The sequence below is a fragment of the Orcinus orca genome, chromosome 18 (assembly GCF_937001465.1).
Source record: "Orcinus orca chromosome 18, mOrcOrc1.1, whole genome shotgun sequence".
NCBI lineage: Eukaryota > Metazoa > Chordata > Mammalia > Artiodactyla > Delphinidae > Orcinus > Orcinus orca.
This window is the reverse complement of record NC_064576.1, coordinates 60,614,967-60,635,373: the sequence shown is the minus strand read 5'-3', so window position 1 is coordinate 60,635,373 and position 20,407 is coordinate 60,614,967. Positions and strand designations below refer to the sequence as shown.

Sequence of the window (20,407 nt, the reverse complement as noted above, 5' to 3'; positions counted from 1 at the left end):
GCACAATGAAACCACCTAGCAAAACAGGAGGTGACAGCTCACACAGTATCCCAAGGTCAGCACAAGCAACTATATAAATAAAGGAAATTTAATTGTGGGTGAGAAATTAGATTGTGCAAAAGGCAGAATTTGAAGTCAGAGCACAAAGAATGATTTAATGTTGGGGGGCCATCTGACTATATGTATAGGAAAGAAAGTTAGATCCCTACCTCACAATATATTCCCAAATAAACGCCACGTGGATTAAAGCTTTAACTATATAAAAAAATAAGTATTTTTAAAAAGCTGCAAAAAATTAGAAAATATAAGAGAAAGAAGAAAAGGACAGTACTGAGGCTTTCTAAGCAAGGCAGGAGACACCTTGAAAAAGAAAAAGACTGACAGATTTGACTATATAAAAAATTTAAGCTCGACTTTTAAGGTGACAGATACCATTTAAAAAAAGGGAAAAGACTGTTTGCTGCATAGTAGATAAAGGGTAAGACTCTGATAGCCCACAGAAAAATGGGAAGAGAATACAAACGGGGATGATGGCGGACAAATGATGTGCTGTTTACTGAGGAGAAGTGAGCAGGTTTGGATGGATCGTGTGTATGAGTGTATAGGGGATGGAACTATTCTCTTCCGGCCAGTTTAACATGTGAGGCTATTACCTATCCAGGTAGGTATGTCAGGTTGGTCATCGGGGCTGGAGATAAGAGTCTCGGCATAAGAATGGTATTGAAGCCATGGGAACTGGATGAGGTCATGTAGGAAGGATGTTCAGATTGAGGAAGGAGCCCAGGAAAGAGCCTTGGGCACTCCAAACTGTAGAGGTTGAGCAGAGGAGGAAAAACAGCCAAGGCACCTGAGAAGCAGCAGCCAGAAAGGTAAAAGACATACTAGCAGTGTATGTCCAGGAAGTCAAAAGAAGGAACTACTTCAAGATGCAGGGCAGGGACCACTGTGTGATGATACTGCTGACAGGTCAGCTAAGGTCAGACAAGTGACACTGTAAATGACCAGTTCTTTGTGTATAAGGGAGAGTTTTTTTTTTTTTTAAAAGATGACATGATCAGTTGATCATGTTTATATGCTGACAAGAATAATCAATTAGAAAGAAGGGATACTGATGTGAGGGGGTAGAGGAAAATGCAAGAACCTAGTCCTTAAGGAGGGAAGGAGGACGGCTTCAAAGCCCATGTGCAGGGTTGGCTTTGACAGGACGGAAGTCTGAGAGTCTGGGGACAGGCTGGTGGGCAGTGGTTTGGACAGTAGGGGTTCCTGTCTAGTCGCTTCCATTTTCTCGGTAAGAATCTGGCAAAGAAATGTACAACACCGGGAGTGAACCCTAATGTAAACTATGGCCTTTGGGTGTTTCTGATGTGTCAATGTGGTTCATCAGTTGTAACAAATGTCCCCTCTAGTGGAGGGTATTGATAAAGGGGAGACTGTGAACGTGTAGGGGCAGGGGGAATACAGGAACTCTCTGTACCATCCCCTCAGTTTTCCTGTGAACCTAAAACTGCTCTAAAAAAGAAAGTCTATCCAAAAAAAAAAAAAAAATCAGGGATAGTCCTCAACTTGGCAAGGAGAAGTTGGGGTGGAGCAAGGTTTTAAAGAGAGATGATAGGATGTGAAAGAGTAAATGTGGAGGGTGGAGGATGAAGTGCTGGTTGTCTGTCTGAGGTTTATGGCCATGAATCTAAGATCAGTCAAAACATCTGTGGGTTTTTCTCCAGTTAACTGCTCAACTACCAGCGCTACTCAGCTCTTGCAGACATCAGACAGACACACTTCCCCAGGCTGGGGCTCTGCTCAGTGAGTAAGGAGGGTGTCCAGGGGGTTTGCAAGGGAGTGACTGCTATGCTGGACCGTGGCCAGGGATCACTGAAGAGCTGCTGGAGCTGGGTGAGCCGGGAGGATTGGGATGATTACTAAAGAGGGGTAACGTGCAACCTCTCCAGTGATCAGGGAAACGCAAGGGAAAACTTTCTGAGACTGGCAAAAATTAACGAGGTTTGAGATGTTCATTTTCGTCACAGGCTGGGAGAAGTGCTCTTTCATCCACTATGTACAGAAGCATAAAGTGGTACAGTCTTTCTGGGGGATAGTTTGTCAGCATGTTTCAAAGATTTTAAAGGGAATTCTCTTTGACTCAGCTGTTCCACTTCTAGGAATGTGCTGTATAGCACCAATCAAACCAACACACGAGGATAATGCACAAAGATTTTTCTGCAGCATTCACTATCACAGTGAAAAACTGTCAATTCATTATCTAAGGGCAGGGAATGGCTTCACGCCTTCCAGTACATCCTGTGGAATTCCATGAGGTCAGTGAAGAGAATGCCAGGGACAGTCCTATGCTTATGGTTTCATGAATGTGCCACATCTTCTTTCTTGCCTTCCACGCTTTTGCACACCCTGTTCCCTCTCTCTGAATTTCCCCCGTCCCCATCCTCATTCCCCCCCACATTCCCAACTAGGAAGGCTTCCTGAGCCCCAGCTGTGCTGATCTGCCTGCTCACTGAGCGGCCCATGCTGACGTTTCTCAAAGCACATCAGGCGATGTGGAAATTGCCCATGTATATGCTGACATCCTGCAAGGACTACAAAAATGTTTGTTCCAGGTCACTAACCTGACTGTGGACTGTGGTGGTGGGTAGGGTGTTAGCGCTCACGCTTGCTGTACCACTGATTAAGCTGCGAAGGGCCTGTCACAGAGGGAGTCTACTACAGCAGACCCAGTAGAGCAACTACTCAGCATTCTTCCTTCCCAGGGGGAGCTGGCCCCAGCTCCGAGGGTAGATACTGATTAGTTACGGTCGCCTCTAGCAATCGGTGCAGAAAGAGGGGTGTGGCCTAATTAAACTTTCAGAAGGGCTCTTAATCCATGCTTGGGGATGAACTTTCTCTTGTGATAAGAGCAAGAAAGCCTGATGCTTCAGCCGCTGCCTGTGGCCACCCTATGATCACAAAGGGACCAGCTGATGTTGTGGACAGGAGGGCAGAAAGGATGATGGGCATGATCCATCATTGAGCCACTGAATCAACCAACTGCGAAGTCAATTTTTCCTCTAAGTTAAGAAAATAAGCATCACTTTTTTTTTTTTTAAAGCCAGTTTGTTCCTTCCACTTATAGCCAAAGCATTCTAACTCATATCTACTTTGCCGATGAAGCATATTGTAGTTTATTTTAAAATATTAAAATATTCAACTGAATCTAAGTTTCCAATATAGGTCCTACTTCTTTCATCTCTCCACGTTGCATCTCTATCCCCTGGTTTATCAATCAAATAGACTTTCTTTTGAAAGCATCACCAAGGGTCTGTTCATCTGAGTAACAGAATCATTTATACTTACCAACTTCCTTCCTCTCTTGACTTCTTTCTTTACCGATTCCACATCAAAATTTCTATCATGATTGAACGGATCATGATCCTCACATTCCACAAGCGCGGAGGAATACAGCTGCAGATTGGGAAAAGAAAAAGCCAGAGTATGCGCAAAGTAATGTTGAGAGCTGCAAGTCAGAAAATGGTACCAAAAAGTACTCACCAGGAGTGGAAGATGGCTTGCGCGTAGAACAGTGACCACCTTTTGGCGTGTGTGAGCAGATCTCAAGTCACCCTGCTTTTCTTTGGGAGTTGTCCTGATCCCCAGACATGTTTTATACTGCATAACCCTGGCCCCCAGTGGCTAACTGGACCTGGTCGGGGCCCTGACCCCAAGCTGGGCCAGTCAAAGTCCCTATCCTAGGGGACTAAAACAGGCTCTGAGCCACATGGTCAGAGCAAGTCAGTCAACAAAGAGAGGAAAACAAAAATGAGGGCTAGAGAGGAAATCCTGGGTTCCTGATGGCTTCCCAGCTCCTGTTTCTTATACCCACCTGTGTGCCTGTCTTCAGGAGCCAGAAATTGCCCCTGCAACTTATTGCAAAGCCCCTTTTATACTTAGGTTGGCTCGCGCTTCTAAAAGTTTCTTGAAACCAAAAGAATCCAAACTACCTCTGAATGAAAGATCAACATACACTTAAATAATAAAGGGCGTGAAAAACATAAGATAAAAAATTTTTGACACTGGCACAAAGATTTCTTATAAAAAGCAGAAACTATAAAGAAAAAGTTATTAAGTTGGAATTCACCAAAATTAAAACTTTTTGCTCTTTGAAAGACATTGCTAAGAAAACAAAAAGGCAAGCCAGAAATTGGGAGAAAATATTCACAATTCATATATCTGACAAAAAAATTATATCGAGAATATAGGGAAAACTCTTGCCACTCAGTAAGACAAATAATTCAGTTAAAAATGGGCAAAAAACCTGGACAGACTCTTCAGAGAAGGAGAGTTACAAATGGTGGATAAGCACGTGAAAAGATGCTCAAAATCATGAACCCTCAGACAAATCAAAGCCACAATGAGATACCAATACACACTCACTAGACTGGTTAGAATTAAAAGGACTGAAAATACCAAGTGTCAATGAGGGTGTGGAGCAAATGAAACTCTTACACATTATTGTAGAAGTGTAAAATGATGCAATTACCTTTAAAGTTAAACATACATTTACTTTTTGACCCAGCATTCCTCTTATAGGTATTCACTCAAGAAATAAAAGCATTATTGTCCACATTTAAAGAAGGTAACAGTATACAATGGAGAAAAGACAGTCTCTTCAATAAGTAGTCCTGGGAAAACTGGAGAGCTACATGTTAAAAAATGAAAGTAGAACATCTTCTCACATCATATACCAAAATAAACTCAAAATGGATTGAAGACCTAAGTGTAAGACAGGACACCATAACACTCCTAGAAGAAAACATAGGCAGAACACTGACATAAATCGTAGCAATTTTCTTTTTTGGATTTATCTCCAAAGGCAAGGAAAACATAAGCAAAAATAAACAACTGGGACCTAATTAAACTTAAAAGCTTCTGCATCAACAAACCATTGAAAAAACAAAAAGACAACCTACTGAATGGGAGAAAATATTTGCAAACGATATGACCGGTAAGGGGTTAATATCCAAAATATACAAACAGCTCATACAACTCAACATCAAAAAACAACCTGATTAAAAAATGGGCAGAAGACCTGAATGGACATTTTTCCAAAGAAGACATAAGATGGCCAACAGGCACATGAAAATATGCCCAACATCACTAATCATCAGAGAAATGCAAATGAAAACCATAAAGAGATATCACCTCATACCTGTCAGAATGGCCATCGTCAAAAAAGACACAAACAAATGTTGTTGAGAGTGTGGAGAGAAGGGAACCCTCCTGCACTGATGCTGGGAACGTAAACTGGTGCAGCCACTGTGGAGAACAGTATGGAGTTCCTCAAAAAACTAAAAATAGAGCTACCGTGTGATCCAGCGATTCCACTGCTGGGTATACATACAAAGAAAATGAAAACACGAATTCAAAAAGATATATGCACCTCAGTGTTCATAGTAGCATTATTTACAGTAGCCAAGGTATGGAAGCAACCTAAGTGTTCATCAACAGATGAATGGATAAAGAAGATGTCGTGTGTGTGTGTGTGTATATATATATATATATATATATGTATACATACACACACATACACATACATACAATGGAATACTATTCAGCCATAAAAAAGAATGAAAGTTTGCCATTTGGAACAACATGGATGGATGTGGAGGGTATTATGCTTGGCGAAATAAGTCAGACAGAGAAAGACAGATACTGCATGTTATCCCTTATATGTGGAATCTAAAAAAATTAACTAGTGACTATAACACAAAAAAAGTGTATGTCCACATGAAGACACATATTCAGATCTTCACAGATTTATCCTAGTATCTTCAAACTGGAATTAATGTCTATCAACAGGCAAGTGGATAAACAAATTGTGATAGAGCCATACAATGAAATACTGTGCAGAAATAAAAAGGAACAAAATACACATACAAGAAACAACATGGATGAATCTCCAAATACTGTAATGAGCAAAAGAAGCCAGACACACAGAATACATACTGCAGGATTCCTTTCATGTGAGATGAGAAAGACAGGCTCAAGCTATAGAAGCTGGGGTGGGGAGGAAGTGGCTGCAAGGAGGCATGAGGGATCCTTCTGGGGTAATGGAAATGTTCTACATCTTGATGGTGGTGGTGGTTACGTTGGTAAATACATGACTTAATACTCTCTGAACTGTACACGTAAAGTGGGTGCTTTTTTTTTTTTTTTTTTGCGGTACGCGGGCCTCTCATTGCTCTGGCCTCTCCCGTTTTGGAGCACAGGCTCTGGACGCGCAGGCTCAGCGGCCATGGCTCACGGGCCCAGCCGCTCCACGGCATGTGGGATCTTCGCGGACCGGGGCACGAACCCGTGTCCCCTGCATCCATCGGCAGGCGGACTCTCAACCACTGCACCACCAGGGAAACCCAAAATGGGTGCTTTTTAAATGTAAATTATACTGACAACGTTAACTAAAAATAGCAAATTAACATTAACAGTATATTAGAATAAAACATCACAATCAAATAGTGTTAATCTCCGAATGGTTTAACAGCAGAAAATAAACAAGCACATAATTTATCACTAACAGATTAAAAGGAGAAAATTTGAGACATGAAAACCAAATGTAACCTGTGAATCGGAATCTTTTGTTATAAAGTTATTAGGACACTTGAACCTGAAACCTGGGTGGTTTGAGGACTAGATCGTAGTAATATATTAAACTCCTGATTTTGATGGTTACATTGTGATTATGTGAATGTCCTTTGTATAAAATACATACTGAAGTATTCAGGAAAGATAACACATCATGTCACAAATTAATTTCAAATGGTTCTGTAAACGAAAATAATCACTAAACAGTCTATAATAAGAATAGAAAAGAGTTTTATTTGAGCCAAACTGAGGACTACCCTAGAAGCCCACTTCCCAGATTACTCTGAGAAACTGCTCTGGAGAAGCATTGTTTCCAGCACGGTTTTATATCTTGTCAGAACAAAGAGCAATAAACGAGTCAGGGTTACATTTCTTCAACATTAAAAAAAAAAAAAAAGAACAGACTAGCATGTACACAGTGACTCAGTATGGCCTTGGAACCTGGGAAGGGAGTTTTATCATCAAAGGAGTACCAGCATTGGCATCCCAGGAGGAGGGGCATATAATCTTTATTTTTAACATGGACATTCTTTACTTCTGGTCAATGTGTCCTTTTCTCTAATAATTAAAGCAAATGTACAGTGTATATTCGATAGGCCACAAACAGGCTATTTTAGTTAGCATAAAATTCAAGTTAACTCATGTATAAGCCAGAATGACTTCCCTATATCTAAATATGTGAATATTTCTTTCATCAGTTCCAACAAAAAAGGTACTTTGTACTGTATGTGCAACTTTTCTGTAAGTTTGAGATTAAAAAAAGTTGTGTATATAAAAAATAAAGCATCGGACTTCCCTGGTGGCGCAGTGGTTAAGAATCCGCCTGTCAATGCAGGGGACACATGTTCAAGCCCTGGTCCGGGGATCCCACATGCCGCGAGCAACTAAGCCCGAGAGCCACAACTACTGAAGCCCGCACGTCTAGAGCCTGTGCTCTGCAACAAGAGAAGCCACAGCAATGAGAAGCCTGCACACCGCAACGAAGAGTAGCCCCCGCTCGCTGCAACTACAGAAAGCCCGAACGCAGCAACGAAGACCCACCACAGCCCAAAATAAATAAATTAATAAATTAAAAAAAAAAATAAAGCATCTAGCATTGTGCATGGCCAGAGAAAGAGAGTGAAAGAAGCCAGAAGAGCATTACAATAGATGCAGAAAAAAGCATTTCATAATATTCAATACTTTAACTTGTAGCAAGCTAGAAATAAGAGGAAACTTCCTAATTTTAATAAAGTAAAAGTATTAAAAAGTATGCACAAATTTAATGATAAAACCTAGAAGCATCCCAGTAATATAAAAAACAAGACAAGGCTCACTAAAATGCTTTTAATCACCACTATAACACAATGTTCTAGAAAAATGCAGTAAAATAAGAAAAAGAAATTAAGAGGCCCAAAAATTTAAAGGAAGAAAAGTCATCTTTATTTAAAGATGAGGATCGTCCAAATAAAATATCCAGGTGAATCTTTTAGATTTGAGAGTTTGGCAAGATCGTTGGATGAGATAAAAAATAAATAAAAATTGACAGTTTTTGTGTATACCAATAATAGCTCACTTTAAAAATGTATTAACAGGGACTTCCCTGGTGGCGCAGTGGTTGGGAGTCCGCCTGCCAATGCAGGGGACACGGGTTCGAGCCCTGGTCCGGGAGGATCCTACATGCCACAGAGCAACTAAGCCTATGCGCCACAGCTACTGAGCCTGCGCTCTGGAGCCCAAGAGCCACAACTGCTGAGCCCATGTGCCACAACTACTGAAGCCTGTGCGCCTAGAGCCGCAACTAGAGAAAGTCCACGTGCAGCAACGAAGACCCAACGCAGCCAAAAATAAATAAATTTTTTTAAAAAAATGTATTAACAAAACAAACAAAAAAACAAACCCAGGAATAGGCCTAACCCAAAGTTCTAGACCTCTATAGAAAAAAAATTGTTGGACATTTTTGAAATTCATAAAAGAAGACCTGGGCTTCCCTGGTGGTGCAGTGGTTGAGAGTCTGCCTGCCGATGCATGGGACACGGGTTCATGCCCCAGTCCGGGAGGATCCCACATGCCGCGGAGCAGCTGGGCCCGTGAGCCATGGCCGCTAAGCCTGCGCGTCCAGAGCCTGTGCTCCGCAGTGGGAGAGGCCACAACAGTGAGAGGCCCGCGTACCGCAAAAAAAAAAAAAAAAAAAAAGCCAGGGTTTATCATAAAATCATAGTAATTAAGGGTGTTGTACCAGCTCATTAGTCACTGATAATCTGCCTGTTTAGATGGCCTGTTTGAACTCTCATGCTTTGGAGACCTAACTATTCTTCCAAAAGATAGCATTGAGAGTACCATGTTACACTCTGTGTGATCTCTGCTAATGGCACTTTGGAATTGTATTAGTTAAGTCATTTTAGACATAACATCACTGTGGATCCAACTGTCAGGTATTGAGTTATCAGCAATTTGAAGAAATAAATTTTGAGGAGGTATCGGAGGAAGGAATACGTTTCATAAAACATTACAATGAAGCTCATGACTGACTTTTGAATAGTAGGAGTTTTAAGTATGCTGTTAAAAATCTGTAAGGGACAGTTAAGAAAATTATCAGATTGTAAGAGAAACGTGTGAGCTCGCCAAACAAGGATTTCAGTGTAGATTCTGTCTTTATCAAATGAAGTTAAAGGAACAAGTTATAGTTAAAGTTTGAATGGAAGAGCCTGCCATTGTTGTTCCACATCTGGTTGTTGCTGTTTACATTCCTTTACTGAGCCTACATCTTCATAAGCTTTTTGGCAGGTATACATTGAACACTTCTGTTTCATGGTCAAGACAGGATCAGAGGCCATGGATACTGACAACTGATTTGTCTGTTTTCTTCTTTTTCCATGACTGTATCTACTGCCTCATCTTGATTTACAAGCAAAACCTAGAAAACCTACAAAAATAAGTGTTTTGTGGTTTATCTAGGAATAATACAGAAAATATTCCTTGTTATTTTTGGTGAAGAAAATCAATTTCGTATAGTTTATTTCAACCTAAATAAAATGCGAGTTTTGTTTAAAAGAAAAAAAAAAGAGTGTTGTACCAGCTCAGGAATACACAAGTGACCAATGGAAGAGAATGGAGAGCCAGAAAGAGATCTGTGCACGTATGACAATACTGTTAGAGCAACGGATTAGCATGAGGGTTTGAAACTAGATAGCTGGGTGAGAGTCCCGGCTCAGTCACTTACAGCCCTGGGACCTTGGGCAAGTGATTTAATTTCTCTGTGCCTCAGTTGTTCCACCTTTAGTTTGGGCATAATTATAATACCCACCTCTTAGGGTAGTTGTGAGGATTAACAGTTAATCCTGTTAATCTCCCAGAGCTCCTAGGTTAAGCTCCCAGAACATTACCTTACACAGTGAACACCAAATAATAACAACAGTTATCATTATTATCACTACAAATCAGTGAGGAAAGGATAGATTTTTCAATCATAGTGCTGGGGAAGGTGGTTAATCGCATAAAAAAAAAACTAAAAGTAGGTCTGTACTTTACACTATAATCCAAATAAATCCCAGTTGGATCAAGAAGCTAAATGAGAAAAGCAAAATTTTTAAACGTTTTGGAATAAAGACAGAACCTTAGTTCAGAAAAGAATTTCTTAGGGGAAAAATCCTACAAATTATAAAGGAAAATAATGATGAATGTTAATTACATCACAAGCTTCTGTATGACAGAAAGCACCATAAATAAAATTAAAAGCAAACATACATAATAAAGCATTAGAATTTATTTATATGTGAATAAATACATATAAGCAAAACTAAGATCTCAAAGATAAAGTGTAGTCTATGAACACAAGTCACAGAATCGAAAAAAGAACCACACAGGAGCACAGCAAACGAGGTGCAAGCTCACTAAGTAATCTAGGAACTGCAAATGCAAATAACAACGAGAGACCATCTCACACCCATCAGAGAGGAAAACATGAAAATCTCATAGTATCATGACAGACACCAAACCACAGATCCAGGGAGGCACTGTAAAGAGAATGAAACGAAAAGCCACAGATTAGGAGAAAATATTGGTAAAATATATCTGATAAAGGACTTGTATCCAAGATATAGAGAGCTCCTAAAAGTTAATTATAAGACAACCCAATAAACCCAATTAAACAATAACAACCCAATTAAAAATTGGACAAACGATCTGGACAGACAACACCAAAGAAGATATACAAATGGCAAATAAGTATATGAAAAGATGCTCAACACCACATGTCATATGTCATCAGGGAATTACAAATTAAAATATGAACATCATATATACACTAACATGTATAAAATAGATAACTAATAAGAACATGCTGTATAAAAATAAATAAATAAAATAAAATTAAAAAAAATACGAACAACATGAACTCTCATTCATTGCAGGTGGGAATATAAAATGGTACAGCCACAGTGGAGGACAGTTCAGCAATTTCTTTCAAAATTAAACATACTTTTACCATACCAAAAAATAAAATAAATCTCATAGAATCAAGTGTTGACAAGGAAGAAGAGAAGCAAACTCCAAAATAGTGGAAGTCAAACTTGGTACGATCCCTTTGGAGAGCAATCTGGCACATTTAGTGAGGTGCAAAATGTTCCCTTCCTGTGTCCAGCAGTTCTAAGTGCCCTAGACCAGAGAAATTCTCCCGTGAATTAGGAGACCTGTACAAGGATATTTATGACAGCTGGTCAGTAACATAAAAAACTGGAAAACCATAAATGGTCATTCACAGAATACTTTAATGGTGATTATAGTCATAAAATGGAATAATATAACATTTAAAATGAAAGATTAGAACTACATTTATCAACATGGATATATATCAATAATCTACAGAATCTGATAGAAATTCTATAAAGTCCAAGAACATGTAAAACAATATATTTGTTTATAAATACTTAAACGTGGTGGGAGCATAAAATTAAAAACACAAGATAATAAGAAACACCAAATTTGTGATGGCAATTACCTCTGGGGAGGAGTGGAGAGAAGGGAACAGAGAGAAGAGAGAGTCCTTAACTATCTATGTTTTTTTTTTTCTTAAAAAAAAAAATCAAGCTGAGGCAAATATCATATACTATCATGATTTTATAAATCTGGGTGAAGTGTCTATGGGTATCTGTTATATTTGAAATAATTAAAGTATCTTTAAAGGAACTTCATCATAATTCTTTGTGTGTTTGATCAGTTATAAATAAAACTGAAAGTAATCATAAGGTGTTAAGATCTGAAACTTTAAAAAGGGAAAAATATGCTCCCCAAATCCCCACTTAAAAGCCCTGGTGGCGCAGTGGTTGAGAGTCTGCCTGCCGATGCAGGGGACACGGGTTCGAGCCCTGGTCTGGGAGGATCCCACATGCTGCAGAGCAACTGGGCCCGTGAGCCACAACTACTGAGCCTGCGCATCTGGAGCCTGTGCTCCACAACAAGAGAGGCTGCAATAGTGAGGAGCCCACGCACCGCGATGAAGAGTGGCCCCCGCTCGCCGCAACTAGAGAAAACCCTCACACAGAAACGAAGACCCAACACAGCCAAAAAATAAAGAAAGAAATAAAGAAGCTTTCATTAAAAAAAAAGCCCAAGCCATGGGCAGCCAACGTGTTACTCTTTGTTGTATCCAGAGTACATTTATCTATTTTGGTATGTCCTTCCCTAAAAGGACTCATGTGTTTTCAAGTAACTTACCAAACAGTTTTCATGAGCAGCTATATTCTCTGACTGTGCAAAGTACAGGACACTACACTCGAGGTCTTTGGGGCAAAGTGCGCATATCCTTTTTTGCAACCTTTCTGCAACCTGAAAGACACCTATAAAGTAACATCCCTGATGAGAAATGGAAAAGTGGAATTTCTTGGTGTCTGCAACTCCTCCACCCATCTTAAAGTAGAGGGCAGGGAACTTGTTTTATCAGAGAGTCTCAACTCCCAGGGAGAAAAAAAATTGGGACCCAAGCAGAAAAGCAACTTTGTATTTTCTTAATGGCTTAATGAAAGAAAAGAAAAAAATGTTTCATTTAAAATGTCTAAACATGAGGAAAACCTTTACTTAAGAAACATAAGCAGGAATTTAAATACAAAGCTCTCAAAGCATTGCCTTGCCCATAGTAAGCTCTCAATAATGATTACTGACATTATAAATCAACAAGAAAACAATGGTGTATTCAAGAAATAATGCTCTGATTAACTACCTGTAAAAAATAATTTAGATCCCTATATCATACTATATTCAAAAATAAATTTGGGAAAATAAATAAATAAATTTGGGGTGAATTAAAGAAGTAAATGAGCAATATACTTTAAATGTGCTGTAATCTAGCATTATAATAAATTAGGAGAGAAAGATACACGAAGGCAGGAGTTTTTTTTTTTAAGAGCGGAATAAAGAAAGGAAAGAAGTTTAAGAGAAGGAGAGCTAGGAAGAACAGGGAAGAGACAGGGGGAAAAAAGCCAGCTGTTCCCAATATCCACTGGGTGCATGGGTGAGAGGCAATCTTCTCTAACCTATTAGTTTGCTATTAATTTGGCCACAAGCATCCATTTAACATTTCTTTGCCTTTTCCAATGCTCATCCTGTTATTCATTTAGTTTTCTGTGGCAGAAAGCACTTTCAATTTTACCTTCAAATTTTAGTTTTGAAACAAAAATTCATTTAACCATTTAATGGCGAAAGGTTTAAATTTAAATGAGGTTAACCGCTTAAGCGCTTCCTAAAAGTCCTTTTTGTTACTTAAAAGTGTAAGGTCTCTTGATGTCTCTCTTAAACTACATCTTGCATCTCACAATGTCAGAAGACCTCACTTTGGAGCTAGCATTTCTTTCACATTCAGATGAGTTTCTTCCTTAATTAACGTCTGTCTCCTGGATTTGGGTCCTGCTTATTAGTAGGGCTACAAATTAGTAGTCCTCCTGCTCCACATCAACCAAGAAAAAGGGGGGAGACTGAGACAAAACTCCTCAGATGAAATGAAATGGGCGAACTGCTGCTCTTCATTCATCTCAAACCACCACCGAGTTGGGAGCTCCTCTTGTAGGAGAGTCACCGCGCTGAGAGCTCTAGACCAGCGCTGTCTGCAGAAACATAGTGTGAGCCACAGGTGCAGATGAAGAATTTCTAGGAGCCTCATTTAAAACAGTCAAAGGAAATGGGTGAAGTTAATTTTAATATGCTTTATTCAACTAAACATATCCAAAATACTACCCTCTCAACATTTAATTAAGGAAACAATTAATTCATTCTTTTGTACTGAGTCTTTGAAGCCCAGTGTATTTTGTGCTTACAGCACCTCTCGACTGGACGAGCCACATTTTCAATGCTCAAGAGCCATATGTGGAGAGTGGCTACTGTACGGAAAGGCACAGCAGAGCATATAAAAAAAACATGAGACAGAACTGTTGCCTGCAAGAAGCTTACAAAATAAACAAGGAGACCAAATAGTATTCTGGAAAATAACAGAATACGTGGCACAAGTAACTGCTGAGTAGGAAATACAATATACGCTATGGACAGAGGAGGAAGTGCTCCTTGTGGGACGGAGTTCTGTCAAGGACACTTCCTTGAGCTGGTACAACCTTGAGATGGAGAGGAAGCAGGGTCGGGGTGGGAGGGACATTGCAGACAGAAGCAGAGATATATAAGAGACCAAGAGGTCTGACTGGGAGACAGAAAACCAGCCAGGCTGAAGAGGAGAGTTCATGCAAAGGAAGCTGGAAAAGAATTTGAGAAACAGATGGTGAAAGGCTGCCAGGAAGGATTTTTTGAGCAGGGGGATAACATGATGAAAGAGTTGTTTTAAGCTCCATTTCAACATGGAGAGAAATACGGTGCACCTGGATAGGAAGGCTGGACATTATAATGCTGTCAACTCTATCTCAGATAAGTGCGGACAAAAAAATGTTGCCCGACAACAAGCCATCAGCCACTGCAGCAAACCCTGCCGCCCCAACAATGTGTGTCCTGAGGGGAATTCAGGATCGAGAAAAAACAGGATACTGGCCCTAGACAGTTACCACACATTTCTAAGGAATAATTTCAACGAGCCCAGACTCTTGCATCTTCCCATACTTAGAAAAGCACTAAAATCATTAACTTAAGAGGTCTGTTTTTTGTTATTAGCAGTAATTGTTTGATGTCTAACTACACGTTTGTTTTCAGCAAAAACTCCTATATATCCTGGCTCATTCCTTACCTCTTCCGATCAGTTCCTCAGAGCGGAGAGCCTGTCTCCCAGGCCACAGTCTTCAGTAAGCTCCCCAAATAAAACATCTCGCAATTTTTAGGTTGTGTTTTTCTTCAGTCAACATAAGTTTTAGATTTAATGCCATTTCAACTTAAATCCCAAGAAGGTTATTTTAAAGAACTTGAAAAAAAATATTATTTGGAAGAACAAATGAGCAAGGGCAGTAAAGAACACTTTCAAAAAAAAATGAAAGGGTGTCTACCTGATTTAAAAACATACTATAAAGGTACAGCTGGGACAGAAGGTTAGATGACCATGTCAAAAGAAAGAACACAAAGTGCAGAGAGAAGTGGATCATAATCTCTAATTATGAATTTAAGTTACCATAAGGTGGCATTTGCATTTCTTCTCTGGCACTGATGTCCTTAGCCCATTTTTCTATTGGTTTATTCACTACTTCCTTACTGATTTATAAGAGCTTGTAGTGTATCCAGGATACTCACTCTTTGTTAGTCAAATATGTGGCCTTTTAACTTTGTTTATAATGTTCTCTGATATACAGAATGTTTAAAGGTTTTGTTTGATGAAATTATATCAATCCTTTATCACTTCTCACTCTTGGGTAGGGGGAACATAACTTAGAAGACACCTCTTCTTTTCCTCTAGAATTTTATTTCTTACATTATAATATTAACGTGGAATTTATTTTATTGTAAAGTATGAGATGGAGATCTAACTTATATTCATAATGGCTAGCCACTAATTTAAAATCTTTTTTCATATATTTAATTATTACATATATTTAGATTTGTTCTACATACTTCTATTTGTTCCACTGATCTGTCACTTCCCCCAATACAACACTTTACAATTTTCAATGTTTTAGAATATATTTTAATATTTGACCACACAAAGCCTCCATCCTAGGATGAAAATGGGAAAAAAAATCCCCAAATTTTATTCACCTTGGGCCCAAAATCTACTTCGACTAAATACCGTGCTCTTATTTAAAAGAACACTCAAACTGGACATTAAAATTTGTAAAGCATAGGCTAAAAAAAGTTTCAGGCAGTTAAATTACTAGTGCTAAAATTCCCTAATAAAAAAATATGATAATGTTTGATAGGCTATGCAGCACTCCTTGTGTAAGAGCTAGGTATTTTTGCCTTGTCACCCTTTCCTGTGCAGAGCTGCACCTGCAGACCGGTGAACTGCATTGGGCTGAGCTATCAGGCCGCTGATACCTGAGTGTGGTCCCCTGTGCTTGCTCTGGGGACTCTGCCTGTCTGAGCTACACTCCCAAGTCTGCAGGGTCTTGGCACTTGGGAACACAGAGGTGGTGGCAACGTTGCTGTCCTCTGATCTGGAGTTTCCAGTGCTGATGGACAGAAACGCAAGGTGGACACACAGGCTCCACCTAAGAGTTTTTTCCTGCTAAAACACCCCCTCATCACAATTTTCTAAAAGAGCTTGGCTATTTTAACTTGTTTATTCTTCTAGACTGGGGGATCACAGAACTCTCTGTAGTTGGGAGAGTAACATTATAGGCTTTTACACAGACAGGCATCCCTCACATCTGATCGTTTGCTACACATTATCTGAAACTCATGGACCAAATACATAGTTTGATATTCCTCACTATCTGAACTCAGGAACTGTATAGATTCAGACAGTGAGGGACAGGTGTATCATGGGGGCTGGGAAGAGTCCATTGGTCTCCATCAGTAGTTGAGACCAAGAACAATGAAGATATGTAGGTCTCCCCAAGGTCTTTCTACTGGGTCTAGCAGGCCTAAGGACTCACAGAGACTGACTCAACGAGAATTCTCAAAAATGAAACTGGTAACCAGGAAAGGTTCTATAGAATGAAGCCGAAGAAAAATTATAAGCCAAGAATACGTGAACTACAACTAACTCAAACCAACAGTGGCAGTCTCGCCAGCAATCTCCAGGCTCAGCTCCACCTGGGAAGGGATTGTTAAGGCCACAGCCTCTGCAGGGGTGTCTTCCCAATGCTTCTCTTCCAAGAGACGGTCTTAAAGCTCACCAGACAAGGGCAATCCACCCAGAGGATTGAATCTGGGGTAGTCGGATAGGATGGCCAAGGAACATGTTCCACCACTAAAGAAATGAGTGAAACTGATAGAATGAGATTCACTAACCCTATACTTCCATTTACAATCCCCTTCCAATAGGGTATGGTCTATGCTCTGGACTGGCAACCAATTTATGGTGCTGGCTTGGAAATTCTTTCCTCTTTTCTCCTTTGATCAATAGTTTTCATTGCAGTTTACTATTTTAGTTCTGCCACTGTATATCAGATGTGTAGACGTTATTACTGAGTCCAGTGACTGCATACCTGAACTGACCAAAACAGAAGGGGAGTAGATATTACCTAGAGGCTTGGTAATGGACTTGGAAAATGAATGGCTTTATCACATTGTCTCTGGATGGTGTGACTGGACATAACTTTCGGAGATGTTTGGCAGGAAGTATATTTGGGATAGCCAGAAGGCATTACTGGGGACAGCTTCAGAATGTGAAAAGAGGAATAAGGATGTCTGTGTTGTAAGGGAGGGGTGGCAGGCAGCCAGGGAATAGGATGTTCAGTGGACTTCCTTAGGGTATCCATTTGACTCACAATCATACACAGGGATAAGCCCCAGCAGGTATGTTTATACTACGTGACTCTCTTTCCCTACGCACAGCTGACAGTCCCAGAGGACCAACCTGCCCATCTCCCACATATACAGAATTCAGAATAGAAGATTTTAGTTCAGATTGGGCTGGTTTCTTGAAGATGTAAAAACTGAGAAGCTGTGAGGGTAGCCATCTTCTATCCCATTATCACGAAAACTGGACCAAAGAAAGAGAACAAAGCAGATATTCTGAGTGCTGTCAAAGTTTATGACGGCTTCTCAGGCCCTATTTCCTGGCTCTTTCTGATAAATGCTAATAGCATCCATGTTCCTGGGGTCTGTGTGTGGTCTCCCTGCTTTCCAGAACAAACATCCCTTTTGCTTAAATGACATCAAGTTGATTTTGTACTATTTGTAGCCAACAAGTCCTAATTAACACAGGAAGTACCATGACCTGATCTGTGTGTAGGCACGTGTGAACGTATGTGCGTGCGCACATGTGCACTTGAGAGTGAGTTTCGGCAGCAGCGTGGACAGTGGACTGCCCTGCCTTCACTGTTTTCTACCTGGTTCATTCTGATGATCTCATTTCCCTCCTTCTGCTTTCCCTGTCATGACACCACTTCATTCTTCACGTTGCTGCCAGAGTGATCTATCTAAAATGTACATTTGCCCATGTTTCTCTCCTGCTTAAAAACCCTTCTCTATCACCTAAAGATCAGAAGCCAAGCTCTTTAGTGCTACATACAACCCCGTTCATTCCTTCAACATATACTTAATGTAGAGTTTTAGGCACTAGAAATAAAGCAGGGAATAAGATGTGAATTTCAACTCTCATGGAACTTACATTTTAGTAGTACAGAGACATCAAACAAGTATTATTTCAGGATGTGGTTAAGTGCTATGAAGAAAGAGCAGGGGAAGGAGATAGAGATTAATGAGGGTGGGGGAGGGCTCTTCTAAACAGGATGGGCAGGCAAGGCTGTGGAGGGTACATTTGAGCAGATATTTGAATATGGTGGGGGGCTTAGAGGACTCACAGTGCAGTGAGGGGTAGCAGAGTCATCAAGATGGGTAGGGGCTGGATCAGATCAGGACATGGGGTACACTGTAGCCACAGTAAGATTATTCTGAAAGTAATGAGAGACTATTGGAGGGCTTTGAGTAGGAGAATCACACTTACTTTTTGTTTTTTAAATATCATTTTGGCTACTGTGCAGGCTTGTCTGTATGAGAGGCTGGAGTGGAAGCCAGGGGACCAATAGTCCAGGCCTGAGATGATGGTGGCTTGGATGGCAGTGATGGAAGCGGTGAGAAGAGGCCAGGCTTGAGATATATTCTGAAGAAAGAACTGACTGGTCTGACTAATGCATTAGTTGGGAGGTAAGGAGGAAAGAGAGGCACCAAGAGTGGCACTGGGGTTTTGGTCTGAGCAACCAGGTGAATGGAATGGGGAAGGCTGGTAGTGGCTGAGCAGGTTTGGAGTGTGTGGGTGTGTGCAGGCAAACAGGAGTCTTCTTTGGGACATATTCAGTTTGAGATCGTTCCTGGCATTAATGAAGTTGGTTACACAAGTCTGGAGTTTGGGGAAAAGGTCAGGATGTAACCTCACCTCCGGTAACTCCTCATCTTGCATTCTGTATACACACTAGCTAAATGAAATAGTCAACTGCTTGGCTTGTGGTTGCCACATCTGATGTTTTATGGCTGGTGCCTTTTTTCGAGTCTTCACCTCTTTCTGGACCACCTTTTCAAGCTTTGTATCTCTGGGTGACTCTTTCTCTTTAAAACTAAGGATGTTCCTTGAACACCAGGCTGAGTTGGAGGAGCTCCTCATTTGTGATTCTGTGGTTCTTAGCAGGTCACACAGGAGTTGCCTATTAGACTCTCCAGGGCAAGGTCTGCCTAACTCGTCTCTGCATCCCCGGCACCTGGTGCTGAGCCTGCACAGGGTAAGCGCTCTACATCTGCTGAAACGCAGGGAAGGAGCCCAGCCAGAAGGTTGTTGCCTCACTTAATGGGGAGGGCCACAGACTTGAACTACTCATGGAAAGGAGGGGATGGTTCCAAAACGTTACATTCTCTGTGGAAACTTCTCAAACTGCTTCCTGAGACCTAGCTGACCACTTCTCTTCAAGAGGGGTCCCCCTCCAGCCTTCCTCCCTAGAGCATTTCTCCGACTGCATTGTTTTAGGGGTGGGTGAAACCGCGCTGGGAGAGTAAACTCCCAGGCATTTCCTTCGGTTTTCCTTGCTGGCTGTATTCCTAGCGTTGTAGGACTGTAGCAATGGGCTGTTCCATTAGCAGTGGGTGAGGTAAACGGTAAATAAACGGTAAACGGAAGGCAAACCCTCTCCTTACGAGAGGCCCTGGGCAGCGGTCTGGGAGCAGGGCCGCCGGCGGTGGACGCCCAGAGGCCGAGGGGCTGCTGAGCCAAGACCTCAGCGCTGTCTCGGGAGGCGGGTTCGCGGGCCCCCAAGCGGCGGCGGCCGAGGGGCTGCTGAGCCAAGACCTCAGCGCTGTCTCGGGAAGCGGGTTCGCGGGCCCCCAGGCGGCGGCGACCAGGGAGCTGCCCTGGGCCCCGACTGCCCCTGCCGCCCCCCGCCCCCCGAGCAGTACTCACCGGTTGGGTGGGGGACCCCGTCCCGCCCAGCCCGGGCCTCGGACCAGCTGGCGCCGCAGCTCGACTCGGGCTCGGGAGGTCCCGCCGGCTCCATATCTGCGCACTGCGCCCGCGCAGCCGGAAGTCCGTTTCGGCGAAATCATGATGATTGATCTCCCCTACCCGCGGGAAAAGTCCCGAGCAGGAAGAGACCCGTCGGCTTTGTAGATGCAGTTCTCAAACAGAAATTCGCAACTTCTCCAGATCTGAGTCTGAATTTGAATTGCTTTTTTTAAAAAAAAAATCATGCCAGGAGCTCCCCACCCTGCGCCCACTTAAGCGATAGTCGGAGTA

The 20,407-nt window shown here is 41.4% G+C and overlaps 1 protein-coding gene across 2 annotated transcripts in view; it reads right to left on the bottom strand.

The window, feature by feature from the left end:
• Positions 1–20,407, bottom strand: part of SETDB2 (SET domain bifurcated histone lysine methyltransferase 2) — an 80,991-nt gene that overhangs the window by 12,344 nt on the left and 48,240 nt on the right. Inside the window, exons 1-3 of one of the 2 annotated variants that reach the window (XM_033436851.2) lie at positions 20,075–20,217; positions 12,322–12,443; positions 3,343–3,450 (exon numbers count right to left, since the gene is read on the bottom strand). In XM_033436851.2, the coding sequence (XP_033292742.1) occupies positions 3,343–3,450; positions 12,322–12,443; positions 20,075–20,168 (324 nt within the window). In that variant the 5' untranslated portion in view covers positions 20,169–20,217. Of the gene's footprint in view, positions 1–3,342; positions 3,451–12,321; positions 12,444–20,074; positions 20,218–20,407 lie in introns of those variants that run through there. The other variant, XM_033436852.2, reaches the window with a different exon arrangement.